General features: G+C 44.4%; 1 protein-coding gene across 9 annotated transcripts in view; it reads left to right on the forward strand.

Moving 5' to 3' along the window:
* FNDC3B (fibronectin type III domain containing 3B) overlaps positions 1 to 14402 on the forward strand; it is a 358227-nt gene that overhangs the window by 280692 nt on the left and 63133 nt on the right. For 8 of the 9 annotated variants that reach the window (XM_033855478.2, XM_019946223.3, XM_033855477.2 and 5 more), the window contains 3 exons: positions 10344 to 10468; positions 11737 to 11911; positions 13804 to 13890. In XM_033855478.2, the coding sequence (XP_033711369.1) occupies positions 10344 to 10468; positions 11737 to 11911; positions 13804 to 13890 (387 nt within the window). The remainder of the gene's footprint in view (positions 1 to 10343; positions 10469 to 11736; positions 11912 to 13803; positions 13891 to 14402) is intronic. The other variant, XM_073803904.1, reaches the window with a different exon arrangement.

The raw sequence follows: 14402 nt of genomic DNA on the forward strand, positions 1-14402 counted from the left end.
CCTGTGGCATGCGGGATCTTAGTTCCCCGACCAGGGATCGAACCTGTGTCCCCTGCATTGGAAGGCGGATTCTTTGTCACTGGACCACCAGGACAGTCCCTCTTTTGCTCAAATTTTTAATCACCATTCCAATAAAATAATTAGTGTAAAATTCTGAAGGTGTTAGTAAACTAAGAGCACAGGGCCTCAAGTCCTACTGTCAAGTTTCTAGAAAAAGAACTTCATGAATGAAAGAGCAGAAGCAGAGAGGCCAGTGAGTACCTGGCCTTTATTTCTCCTATGACTGGGGATGCTGTGCTGAGTTGACCTTGGGAAAAGCCACCTTAAAATCAAGAGCTAACCGCCTGCTGGTCTCTGAAGGCAGGTGTGGCCCTAATGGGGAACAGAAAACAGAACCGTGAAGCACGGGGCGGGAAGCTAATACACCCTGACTCCTAAATTCATTGTCAATAATGTCAGATCACTGTTCACAGACTTCACTTGGGAATTACTCACTAATAGTTCTGCAAGAGGGCTGGATGCCTACTTTTCTCCGTGAGTAATTGTGCCTAGCCACTCCCATAATTTTTCCATCACTGCAGGAAGTAACTGTGACTATGAGATGGTAATGAGCAACTAAAAATGGAACACACAGGTGTCACTGGCTTTTCAGCTATAGCCACCAGTTTCAGTTTTCTCCTGAAACAGATCAGTTTTCATAACTTGGAAAGGTGTGGCCTTTCCTGGCCACATCCCTTTGTTGGGGTGACTCAGATAAGTGGTAGTGTGAGTTCTACTCTTAGATATTGTTTTGACGCGTGCTCTACAGAAATGCTAACTGGTGCTATTAGCAGCTAGCTCTCAGCACAAACGCAGGTCTCCTAAGATCTCACTGTGAACACGTGGCGTGGATTCATGCTTATGTGTTCAGTGACATGGTGTTCACCCAAAGAGAACTGGATTGTTTCTGCTTTGTCTCTAACTAGTCAAACAAATAATTTAACCTCCAAGTCTCAGCTTCTCCACTTGAAAAATAGCGTCTGTTATCTCACAGGTAGGTTAAAATCGAATGAGATAACTTGGACAATGACAGATTCTGTGTAATGAGTATTTCAGACCACCTAAGCACATTGATGTTAAGATCTGGGATAGGAAAAGTCAACAATTACAGAAGGAGTGTATGAAAGGAATATGACATTTTTCTGTCAGGAACTTAGGCAGGAGCCCTGAGGTTAATAGCTCTGGTTTGAACTAAATAAAGATGGATGTTAGTGCTATATATAGATGCTAATTTGCCATTAGCTTTGCTTCCAGACATGACATGTTGGGAATATACAAAAGAACCAGAAAAATAGCTTTGTGGGAATGTGACTAGTGGAGTTCCCGAGACTCTCCATCACATGTGACTCAGCTAGCCCAAAAAGGAATGTCACATTTGGCTTTCCTGGTGACTAATGAGTGAACGCCACTGTAGAACACAGCAGACCGCGAATGACATAAATACTGCAGAAGTCAAGGGGAGTATACTTTGAACTCAAACAGAAAAGGCCGGCACCAGGTAGAGCCCAGAAGCCCATGGGGAACCATTAGGCAGCCTGGCCCAGGCTCAGCAGCTCCACTGTAGAAACCTAGAGTAGGTGGCAGGCCCCAGACTGTCGCTTTGTGGGCATCTATTTCCGGAGCAGCCAACCTAGCTCATGTAGAGAAAGAGCTGGCCCCGTAGGAGGTGCTTGGTTCCTGCTTTATTAATCAGATTCCTGTTTAACTTAGGCATTAGTTATATTGATAATCTTTCAAAAGGCTTCTTGGAACGAGTGAATTTGCATGTGGCTTTTCTGGTTAGACAGCCCTTCTTGGAAGAGCCGTAGCATTGGCAAGCAGAGTGACTTACTGACCTCACAGAGCGGATAAGGAGAGCCTCGCCGAGAGTGCAGCTGACGCTGTCTCTGAGGAGCCCTGCTTCCCGAGGCTGCATAGCCTGTTGTTCAGTGGAGAAAACTCGGAAGGCCAGTGCCTACTCCCCAGCCCATCGCCGATGCCTGGCTGAAAGTCAGGGGAAGGTGCCACTTGCCCAGGCCCACGAGCTCTTTGCCCATTCTCGGGGAGTGCCCTCTTGGAGATTGGAGAGTGGGGTCCCAGGTTCGTTTGTCATTTGTCCATCAAAAACCATATTTTACGTAAGGACCAAATCAGTGACCTGGCAGAATGACAGTGTTTTGCCACGTCACAGATCTTTACCACCTCCATGTCAAAGGGTGGTTTCTGAGGTCCCAGGGAACAGCTTCCTCCACTACAGCCCCTATGGAAGGAAACTAGGCAAGGAAGGATTTAATAACTCAGAGAAGTCCATAGGTATCAAAGAACTGAGTTAAAAGGAGCCCTCTCTTTTAGGGACCCCGGACATCTGCACACCGGAAGCAGATTCTCCGTGCTTTTTACCATTTGTCATGTGTACAGGAGGGGGTTATTATGTGTTAGGGCAGCAGACTTTGTGGGGAGCTTCCAGCTGAGGCTATATCACATATGCGCATCTTGGTCCTTGGCACCTAAGTTATCAACTCATTTGTCCTGCTTGTTGGTTGCCAGCTAGAGGATGGCCGCCTTGGGCCTTGGCTAGGTGGGTGAACTGAGCCCATCCGTCCCTTGGTTCATCCCTTGTATAGGCAACCTGCTCTAAAATCACCCCCTTCCCTTCACTGGGATAGTCCCAACACATGGATCCTATCAGAGCACTCGACATCAGGTGAACCTCCGTATTTGGAGAGATATAGAAGCACATTATGTTTGTTTGTTTTAAACCAGAGGAACATCCTTGACTATTTCAGATAGCCAAGCCTCTCCCACTAATATAAAAAACTAGTGTGCCAGGGGATAAAATGCATGCAGTATTTATTTAGTGACATGCAGCCACAAACTACGCTACCCCCTTTTCTTACCTTTGAAAATTCCTCTGTGCCAGAGTGGTCAGTTAAATGAAAGAGGCATCACTGAGGGGAGAGTGAGGTTTGGTGCAAAGAACTTTGGAATCCACCCAGATGTGGAGTGTCCCCACCTCCCTGTTATGAACCCCTTCTTATATATGGCTATGCTGAACCCATACATGCTTTTATATCTCAAGCCAACATTTATATTTGATGTTGCCTAGGGTCGGCCAACGCTGGTACAGCTTCTAAATATAGATGTACTAGCAGACTAAATCTTCGAGCCTGGTAGTAGTTCAGTTGGCCAGTGCAGCCTTATTTTTTTATTTGATTTATCGTTGATGTTTCTGACAGGTTGAGCTATGCTGTTACAGAGAGTGCCCAGCCCAGAATCACTCAGCCCATGTCTGGATCCAGCAGCCATGGGCCACGAGCACATGACACCTGACAACCAAATGCATGTTATTTATTTAGCAGGCAGTTATCAAACATGGTAAGAGCAGCTTGGGAAGGCAACAGGCATGGCTGTGAAAGAACCTGTAAGAGAAGGAGGTCAATAAATCAAGAAAACATCAGGAAGAGTACAAGCCACGTGACCACAGGGCACCCTGGTGTTGGCCATTCTCATTTTCTTGTGCCAGCGAGCAGGAAGGATCACTTCCAATCTGTTAATCTGAAGGCAGTTGAAAATATCAGCCAACTTCATCTCGTAGTACCAGTGTTGGAAATACCAGCTTCCAAGATTGTTAGTGCAGTCCAGGGGAATTGGAAATGTCAGCCAGAGAAACCACAGCAACCTCAGTCTACAGAATTACTCCCGGCAAGAAAATACTGTGGCCTGAATTAGTTGGAGTATGCGTGAGTTGTATGTATAGAATTGGCCATAGATGTGTTAAGTTCCTTAGCAGGAAACAAACCCATTTTAAGGATTCATCTTCCCAAGCGGTGAGGACAACGTTATGAAGATACTAAGTTTATAAAGAAGGAAAACAGATTTGAAAAAAATATTTTTGTTTGTTTTCAGTTACATAGTTTTACAAATTAACAACTACTTTTAAACATTTTAACTTTAAAAATTAGTTGGCATGTTATGAAATAAATACTTTTTATATACTTAGATTCCATTTTTCAAATAGGCAGACCTATCTGTAAATTGATTTATCCACTGGAACTTTATTCCATTATGTGTCATAAACAGATACCAAACAGAGGTAGAAACACGATTATATGCGAAGGTCCTTTGAAAGGTTATTTAATTTGCTCACTCCTGAGGCTTTAGGCTATGCAATACCTAAACTGCCCAAAGACCTATGCATGTCTGTATTTAAAAATATTCCCAGGGTTCTCTACAACTTTGGGGATAGCATTATTAAAAATTTTAATTCTCTAAAATGTCACTCTGTAAAATGAAGTAACTGCATTGCCATTGATTAACAATTTTGGTTGATCTTTGTCTTATAGGAATCTTGTTACATTTTTAGCTTCTACAGAAATAATTTTTAAGATCTATTCAGAGAGTCCTTACTTTGTTGGACGCTTTGAGGGAAAAAGCGTGTGTTAAGTGCATGTAGAAAATAGAAGCCTTTATCCAGGCATACTTTAAACATTGGTTTTGAGTACGAGCATGCACACTTCTGCTCCCTTACCTCCTGGCTATTTATAGTACAGGAGGAATTTATAAAAGTTCACTGAAAAACTTCATATTCTAGACATCTGTGGACATCAAAATAAATGACTGTAATATTGCATAACAAATTACCTCAAAACGTAATGCCTTAAAACAGTCACTTTCTTATCTCATGGATTCTGGGTTGGGAATTTGGACAGGGCACTGGAGGAGTAGCTAGCCTGTGTTCCACAATTTCTGGTGGTTCAGCTGGGAGGGCTCATTGGCTGGGAGCTGGAGAACCTTCTGGTGGGGTCCTCACTCAACAAATCTAGTGGTCACTGCAGGCTGCGGTGGGACCTCGTCTCAGGCTCCCTCAGAGCATGGCAGCCTCAGGGGAGTCAGAATTGCAAAAGTGAGCATTCCGGGGAAAAGACAGAAACTTCATCATCTTTTCAGACCTCACCTTGGTAGTCACACAGCTTCATTTCCACTCCATCTGTCAGTTACAGTCACGAGCCCATGCACATTCGAGGGAAAGGGTCATAGGCTTTGCTCCTCACCGGATGGAGAATCAAAGAACGTTTGGACATGTTTAAAATCGTCACCGTGTGACATAAAAGGTTCTCTTGACTCTCGTAGTCCATTCATCTTTTTCCCTTTATCTTTGTGTAGCACATACAGTGTTTTAGGTACTATGTCCTAAGACTTATATGCAAGGGCATGGACTTTGAAAGTACAGCATAACTCTTTTCCTACCCCTGCTCTCCTCTGAGTGTTCTGGGAAGAGGGGAAGGAAGACAGATGTGCCCCAGAGATGCAGTGGTAGGATGGGACTCAGACCCTGTGGCCAGCGCGGCTCGCTAGCCGAACACGGGGTGTGACTCAGCGGTGCACAAACCCGGCCCTTCTCACTAAACAGATGGGAGAGATTACTGCTGTTCCCTCAGTGATAAGGAAAGGGAACCCATGAGAAAAACTGCTTTCCTGCCAATTAATGTCTCTGCCTCATTGTTGTACTACATGTGTCCTCTTCCTTTGGGCGACTCACAGGAGGTCAGCAAAGTGCTCCCTCCCCCCTTTTTTGAGGGGATAATATATTTATAATCTTATTTAAGAGCTAATTTAAAATTTTAAACTAGATTAGAAAGAAAAATACTCAAGTAGGTAGTAAAAGGGCAGAAGATAAAATGAGAAAATAGAGAATATATTCCTTAAAGTATTTTAAACCTTTTATTTATCATTTATCCCCAAATTTCATTTTAAAGAGTGAAATAATGCTTGAGAATATCTTTGTCCCTGAAGTTTATATTAACTCATCCTGAAAAATGTTTCCAAGGGTGAGTCACTGTCTGCTGTGTAGCCACATGGGTTACATTCTACCCACTCCCCCATGCTCTCTTCTCTCACCCCTGCCTCTCTAAGGTTGGGTCCTTTCACAGTCTGGCGAAAAGTTGACGTTCTTCAGAGTAAAGCAGGAACTTTGTAGGACCTAAAAGAACATCCGGACTCTGATTATCATTAGGAGTGGTGACCATATGTATGACCCTTCTGCAAAGGGAGTGAGGATGAGGATGGAGCAGGGACACATGTGGGTGGAGTATGTAGCTTTCTGACTGTGGTAAGGCTGCGACTCGCCCCCGAAGGTGGTGCCCCTGCTTCACTCTGTGAATCTAGGACTGAAAAGAAGCATTTGTTCACCAAGGACCAGATAAATGAGACATCCAGACTAGGCCCAGTGAACTCTGTGGTAAATAGAGTTGCAGTGGCATCAGGGAGTGGGCTGCCTGGTGGCATGGAGATTAAGCTGACCAGTGGGGTCTAGGACGTAGATAATACGCAGTGTATTTTTGTTCAATGGTAAGAGAGGTGATAGAGGCAAAGCAGGGGACCTCAGGACTGGGGCAGGACTAATCTGATATACGCTGTGTTCATGATTCAGCTGCTGGCAAATCGAGCACTTTTCAAGCACTTTTAACCAGAATCGGAGGACAAGCACCCTGGACCCTGGGCAGAAAACAATTCCATTTGTCTCAATGCCCAGGCTGGCGAATGTGTGCTCTCAGGCTAGGTCTAGGTGCGGGATGATGGCAGATTAGCGAGAACTGTGAATTCATTTGAGCGAGAAGAGGAGCACAGCTGAAAAAGGAAGCAGCTGGGTTTTTAATGCCTCACTCCCTGCCAAAGTGAGCACCTTGAGCTCTGTTAACACACAGTTGGTTTGTATTCCAAGATTTCTTCACATTCTAGTAAAGATTAACCTTGTCCTTGAATGAACCCAGTGTGTGCAATAGAAAAAATTATTTGGGCATGCCCAAGATTATGAAATGGAAACAAGTCGGGGAACCCTGGAAATCTGCCCTTTTGGGCTTGTGGACACTGGCAGTAGCAAGTTAGTCCAGAACACGCTGGGGCTTCATGTCCAATGAGGTCAGTAGTCCAGTGGCTAGGTCTGCTCCAGGACGATCAAGGGTGTGGGCTTCCAGCCTCCTCTCACCTCTTTCTCTAGTTGGGGTGAAGTTTTTGTTGCTTCTCCCGGGAGAACAGGAACTCAAGTGCTCATCTTAGGGAGGTTCTGATCCTGACTTCTCCCATGCTGCACGTCCATCATCCCCCAAGATGCAGAATCAGGGTGCTACTGGGCATCCATACCTCAGATCTTGGAGACCAGCCAACTCCTAGACCTTTGGAACCCCGCTCTATGTAACACCCCACAAGTAGCCTAGCAGCAGTAGCGGACCAGGACAAGGCCTTGGCCACAGGTGTCCCTGCTGCCTGTGTTTGACCAGATTATTGATGGCAATGGCCCTACAAAGTGTCGAGAGAGATTATGCATTTCCATTAGGACCATGTTTTAGTAGGAGATTTTGCATGAAGCTAACTTTAAATTATTAAAAAGTGAGTTGTCTTTCCAAGTAAAGCGGTTATGTCTCAGTAATCCTGTGTACTTTAAATTAGATTTTATTAAAAGAGGGAACATGCCATAAATTATAATAGCTCAAAATCATTTGGAGCCACGCTACCTATCAAACATGGAAGTTGTGATTTACCATTTGTAAAACTTCAGACAGTAGTGGCTTGGACATATTTAATTTCTGATAAATAACGATAAACATTCACATTATCACTCCTGTCGTTTCTATCAATCTTTTAGCCTTCTAAAGCATTATCTTTTTTTTTAAACCCTATCCATTTCTGTCAACAAGAAGAGCTGCATAATATTTTATTTATAAATGCTGTCTGCAACCTGGGATCACACTTGGTTTACAAACAGATTCTTCACATCGCCTGTACCTTTGAACGTGTACTTACTCTAATGCCCAAGACTAAAGCCATTTGAGAGCCTGGCCTGGGCTTTCACGGATGAGCAGGGGGACGCGGGAGCCATCCCACACTGGCGTTCTCCATCTTCACCTGCTAACCTCTCAGCCGTAGATTACCTCTGCACTGCAGCGACTCTTCTGAATATTAATTTCTTTCTTCTCAGATATCCCTTTTATATTAAACTCCATGTCATCCACGAGTATTTTCAAGCTTCTCATGTCCGAAATACTTTGTTAACCTACTCCCACCCCCCTTTTTTTTTGTTTTATACTCAGTGACTTCTAAAAATTCACCAATAAGCTTTACTTTTTTAACTCTGTGACATAGTTGTACTCTTACCCCCTTCAGCTTCTACAAATACTGTTCCTAAAACTTGATTCTGAAGTTCCAACAACTCTGGGTCATTCTCTGTTCCTGAGGTCCGTGCACATAGTTGTATATCTTGGAAGGTATTAAGATGGAAAATTTGGCATGATTTATCTAAGCAAGTTGGAGTTCATTTAGTAATTGTTCTTGATACTGAAGTTGAAAAAAATTTTTTTTAATGTTAGCAATATGAGAAAACATCTTGAAGGTCACAGAATGCCTCTGTCCCCATTCTTTAGTGAGCCCCAGTGCTCTGGCCCCTTAAAATCAAAGTCTAGTTTCCATCATTGATGCCTCCCCACTCTTTTTTTCTCATTTAAACCACAGCCCGGTTTTCACCAAAGTAAAGCAAATCAACCTAGTAAGGAACAGTCTGCTTTTATTTACTGGCTGTAGGTCTAAGCACAAGAAATGGGCAAAGGAGACCAAACAAAGAAATAGGAAAAATGAGGCATTGAAGGGGAGCCAACATTGGGTTTGGAAGGGATGAGGCTTCCGTGGCAGCAGGATGTGCCTTTCTTGCACTGTTTACTCTGAGCTCAGAAATAGTGGAGGAAAGAAGGTAGATCACGCTACTGCCTGAAATGGATACAGAACATACCAGGGCATGCAGCGCATAGAGTGTAATCAGACACTGGATGTAATTATGCAAATGTATGCGTAAACGGGTTTTCTGTGAATAAATTGTCTGCAGCAACCTTAACACTCAAGGTTAAAGTAAGCATAAGGGCGTGATTTGCAAGTCACAGGGTGACTTTGCTAAAGTAGCCGCTGAAAGACATTATGTTTGACTGCCTGCCCACCCCACTCCCCATTTTCCATAGTTGCACCTGAATGTACTTTGAACCCTTGATAAAATGAACTTTGGATCTTAAGGACTGTTAGGGCTTCTACTCCCTTCCTTGGAAAAAGGGTACCACCTTGCTTGTGAGGGGAGAGTTGGGAAGAGTTTGAGGATGAATGTGGCATGGTGGTTTTTACTCTGTTCAACCTAGTGATACTTCAAGCTAGTTGTATATTTATTTTTAACTAGACTTCACCTGGAATGTTTCTTTCAGTAGTAAGCATTTGGAGGCCTGCTTTAAGGAAGGAAATGCTTAAATTTGCTTAGGAGAAAAATGTGCTTTCTTTGTTTTTTTATGTAATAAATTGAGAATTTCAAACATTCCTGGAAGTCCTGGGCCCAGGCTGTCTGATTAAAATGCTAATTCATCCAGTGTTAGCATGTGGTTTTCTTCTGCGTAAACATAGATAAAATACTGTGGATTATGGGTATGAAATATTCTAGAAAACTGCCGATGTGAGTATTCCATGGCTCTGAGCATGGCACAGCATAGTTAAGTTATGTTTTTGTTTTTGTTTTCTTACTTCTATTAAGAGAACCCACTGGAGTGTTTTCTTTTTCCTTCGAGGAGTTTGAAGCATCATGTAAGGCTAGGAATGCATTAAAATATGTTTCCAGCCTCATAAGAAACTTAAGAATGGCTGTAATATGTATAGATGAAGTGCTTGTCAGACATTCAGTTCGACTCTGCAAGCCTTGATAGAGCTCCCAGATTGTCCAGAGCACTGCCTTGAGGAGACCAGATGTGGACAAGATGAGTCAAAGGCATGCGCCCAGTATTTAGGGATGAGTAGACAAACAGCTCACTAGCCAGAATGTACACGTGTGGGCTTGGGGGCTGCCACAAGGCGGGAGAGGAGAGAGAAGACCAGGGAGGACTTTCTGTGGCTTGCGGAGCTGCGTAGCCTGGTCCTCAGGTGCTGGGCCATCTGGGGGTGGCTGTGCAGCTCCAGAGTTAGCAATCCTGTGAGGCTGCAGACTCACTCCTATGAGTCAGATCAGGCAGTTTGACCAAGTAAGGAAGAAGATCTGAGAAATTGTGATCCTTCACTTGAGCACTGCCTTGTGCCTGAAAGGGCCTTTTTTATTTTGTTGACGAAATACCACAAGGACCGTGCATTATCCCTCTCGGTAACACAGCTTTCTGTAGTGCCTTTGTGTTAGGGATGGCATTTCACTGTAGAGCACTTTCCTTCTCTTGGTTTTGTCCATCCAAACTAGGAAATTAAACAGTTGTTCAAAATATTCCTTCATTCTCTTATTATGTTTTTTTAAACTTCTTTGCATTGTTTCGCTGTTTCAGGGAAAAAGAAACAGTGGTTTCAGACAGTGCTTCTTTGGGAGCCAAAAACACTGCAAATTGACAAAGCTGTGTCCGGCAATGGGGTACACATTCAGGCTGGCTGCTCGGAATGACATTGGCACCAGGTATGGCGTTTCCTGGTCCTCATGCCTTTAAGCGTCCGTGTGGTGTTTCTGAGTCTTCTGTCACGTTGCCGAAAGGCGCAAGGTCACCTGCTGCCTCCACACCGAACCAGTTAGAGATTTTCTGAAAGGGAATCCTAATCAGAGGCTAGAAAGCCCCGTCTGAGGTGATAAATGCCACTGTGTGGCCTCTTTGCAGCCTTGCGGGCTGTAATGCAAAGGCCCACTAGGGGTCTCTGAGAATCAGGAGGAAGGTAACTACAGATTTTGAAAGGAATCCTCTGGGGGCTTTATTTTTTTCAGATTGTGTGCCTTTTCCTTTCATCACTTTAGCAAGCTACTCATTCAGTTGCCTTTTTTCAACTATGTCTGAGTGTTTGCTGATACAAAGAAAGAGTTGCTGGGCCGTCCATTGTTGTCAAGCCCGGGCAGATACTCACAGGACTGGAGAAAATCTGGACTGGGTAGGACACACGGCTTGCCTCCAAGCTGCTAGAGAAAGGCAAGAACAGGTTTATGGTGAAGCATCAGTGGATTAAAGGTGCTCTGAAAAGACCGTATTTCAGTTGTACTTCTTGGGTAACTGTTGATTAAGGGGGAAATCTTTTTCTTTATCACTGATTGTTGAAAATCTTCTTAAAGGTTCAGCACACCATTGGTCCCAACCGTTTTTCCAGCCTAAAGAACTTCTTAAGACCACAAGGTTTACAGCCCTCCTTCCCTACCCATGATAGCCATTGTATTTTTAGAGTGCACTGGTTGGACGGTCATAATGATAAAGGCTTCTACAGTTCAAGAATTTGTAAATGAACTAGAGGTATCTACAAACATTTGGAAAATAGCACCATATATATTTGTAAAACATTTATTTCATCAGTAGACAGTTATTTGCTCTCACATGGATTTGAAGCCTCCTTGGTAGCTGTGGCTCATAGCTTGTCACCATCACCACTGTGCTGTGCTTTCTCCTGGGTGCTTTCGGGGGGAAGTAAATTTTTAAATCTATTGTCCTGTAACATGGCATGCTTTTCCAGTAGCAGACCTAAGCAGAGCAGTGCAGGGGGCGGTGGGGTGGATCGGGGCAAATTGAAGTTGTGGTAGGGAATATCCCATAAAGGATCCTTGCCTTCCTTTGCTCAATGAACCTGTCAGGCCCCAGACTTTCCCACCCAAGCAAGTTGCGCAGCAGGTGGGCTTATCCCTGCTCTTCTGAAATGCCGAGACCCCGCCCGTGCCCCTAAGCGTGTCTCACCGGGTCTGTCTCTCTCCAGTGGGTATAGCCAAGAGGTGGTGTGCTACACGTTAGGAAACATTCCTCAGATGCCCTCTGCACCAAGACTTGTTCGAGCTGGGGTCACATGGGTCACACTGCAGTGGAATAAACCAGAAGGCTGTTCACCTGAGGAAGTAGTCACCTACACCTTGGAAATCCAGGAGGACGAAAACGTGAGTCTGGCACATTTTATACCCTCGTGTGTGTTCGGTAAAGTCAGTTTTATCTTAACTACAGGATGCACTGGTGAAATTAGATTCGCTGCCTAAATTTGAAACCAAGCTCTTAATTTCTGCCACTGTAACCACTAGCAGAAACCTGGCCTTCCCACAGTCTTCCCCATCCAAGTAGATGGCATCCCCGTGCTTTCATTTGGGGAAGCCAGAAACCCGTGGGCTCTTCCTTGACTTCATATACAGTCAGTCAGCAAATCCTTTCAAAGCTCCCTTCAAAAGTTACCCAGGAATCTGACCGTTTCTCAGTGTCTGCACAGCTACTACACTTTTTGAGCCACCATCATCTCGCCCCTGGGTTTTGGAACGGCCTCTTAAGTATTTTCCCTACTTTCATCCTCACTACACTACAGTCTGTCCTCCACACGAAGCCAGAGTGATCCTGTTAAATACAAATACGGTCATGTCAGTGCTCTGCTCAGAAGCCCTCCCATCTCAGTGCCTTCCCTTCTCTTCCAGAGGGAAAGCCAGTGCTCTCACAGTGCTTTCCAGGTCCTCCACATTCAGGGTCTTCGTTCCTGCCCTTGTTCCTGCCACTGTAGTCTCACTGAGCGTACCAGCTGTGCCGTCCCGCCCCACCTTTGCAGTTCTGGTGCCCTCTGGCTCTCATGCCCCTTCCGATATCTTTGAGTTACTTCCCTCATTTCCTTCAGGTCTCTTCTCACATGTCACTTCTTTGGACGACCCTTTCCTGACCACCCTGTAAAACAGCACTGTCCAGGAGAAGTTTCTGTGATGATGGAAATGTTCTGTATCGTGTGCTGTCCAGTAAGATAGTGCCTAGCCACACGTGGCAGCTGAGCCCTTGAAATGTGACTGTAAGCCCAAGGAACTGAATTTTTAATTGTATTTCATTTAAATTGGAGGAGCCATATGTGGCTGCCTTAAGGAGCCTGCAGAGCTGGCCTTCCCACAGCCTTCCCCATCCAGGTAGATGGCATCCCATGCTTTCATTTGGAAGCAGTGCTTCCTAGCTCCACCACTCCGTCCTCTTACCCAGCTTTACTTTCGTCTCACAGCACTTACCGCCACACAGCATGCTTCATGTTTGTCTGTAGGTTTTTTTGTTAATTGCTTTCTCTGGCTATTATGTCAGTTTCTGATGGGCAAGACTTAACTCTGTTCTTGGGCAGTGCTAAACCCCTAGAGCGTGGAAGAGAGCCTGATGCATAGAAGGTGCTCCGAGATGAATGCGTGGGTGGATGGATGGATGTGTGCATGACTAAGAATATTATTGAATGAATTCTGTACAGTCAGCTTTCAGTAGGATGTTTATCCCGTTGAAGGGTTATGTCTTCCCCATCCAAGCTCTGCTTTCCCCCTTGTCCAGAAGAGGACACTGTGTCAGAAACCCCAGCCAGTGGATTGCGTAGCACGTTGCAGCTTGACAGTAAGGATCTCCGTACAAGAGCCTTTTTTCATGACGACATTATTAGATAATTTTTTTAACTACATAAGCTTCGTTAATTTGGTGGTTAAATTCATTGTTTAAAATGCTTATTGAGTAACCAGAAAAATTTGCTCCGTGAGAAAAGTATATGGTGACATCTATTCCAAAGCAAATTTACACTCTCTCAAAGAGAGAACATTGTTCTCATTCAGATTAGTGTTAGTCTCCCAATAAAAGTACCCAGATCCAGGACAGATTATGATGTGACAGAGTTAAATTTTTCCTAAAGCACTGTGGGATTCTGGCCCTCTTTCTGGTGTAGCTGCCACACTTCTGGCCCGCTGGTGATGCTGGAAGGAGGCAATATAAAAATCCTACAGACAAGGTATTTAATGCCCAGATTTTATGATACTGATGTTTCTTTCTGGCTTTGCCTTTTCAGGATAACCTTTTCCACCCAAAATACACTGGAGAGGATTTAACCTGTACTGTGAAAAATCTCAAAAGAAGCACACAGTATAAGTTCAGGGTAAGTCAGTCATTTTGGTACCTGAACTGCTTAAAAATGAAGCTGTTTTATGTTTCATCCCTTGACCATTTTAAATCTCCTGTACAGGTTAAAAGATTTTTAAGTTCGCTGCACTTTACACTTTTAAGGTAACATCTGTAAAATACACACCCAACTTTAATTTTAAAACCCACTTTTGAGAAAGAAACCTGTTGCCGTAATGTGCTGTAATAAATTGCATCACAGCGTGGCCAGATGCCCTTGCCTGGGAAGACCCAAACCAGGTGCCCAGCGCACCTGTCTCTCACCTGCACGTCACACCTTTCTATTCACAGTTTCTTCTTTTAATCAGATTTCCCTTTTCTCTGTCGCCCTTTGCTCTTTGCCCATTTTCTTTTTCTCAGCCATTTTCCTTTTGCTCTTCTGTTACCCACCCCCTCCCCACTTGGGCTCCGCATTGGGCGACGTTGCGTTGAATCAACTCTGCGACCTCGTTAGGAGAGAAGGGAACAGCAGGCTGCCTTGTGTGCTGC

This window comes from Tursiops truncatus, chromosome 4 (assembly GCF_011762595.2).
Source record: "Tursiops truncatus isolate mTurTru1 chromosome 4, mTurTru1.mat.Y, whole genome shotgun sequence".
NCBI lineage: Eukaryota > Metazoa > Chordata > Mammalia > Artiodactyla > Delphinidae > Tursiops > Tursiops truncatus.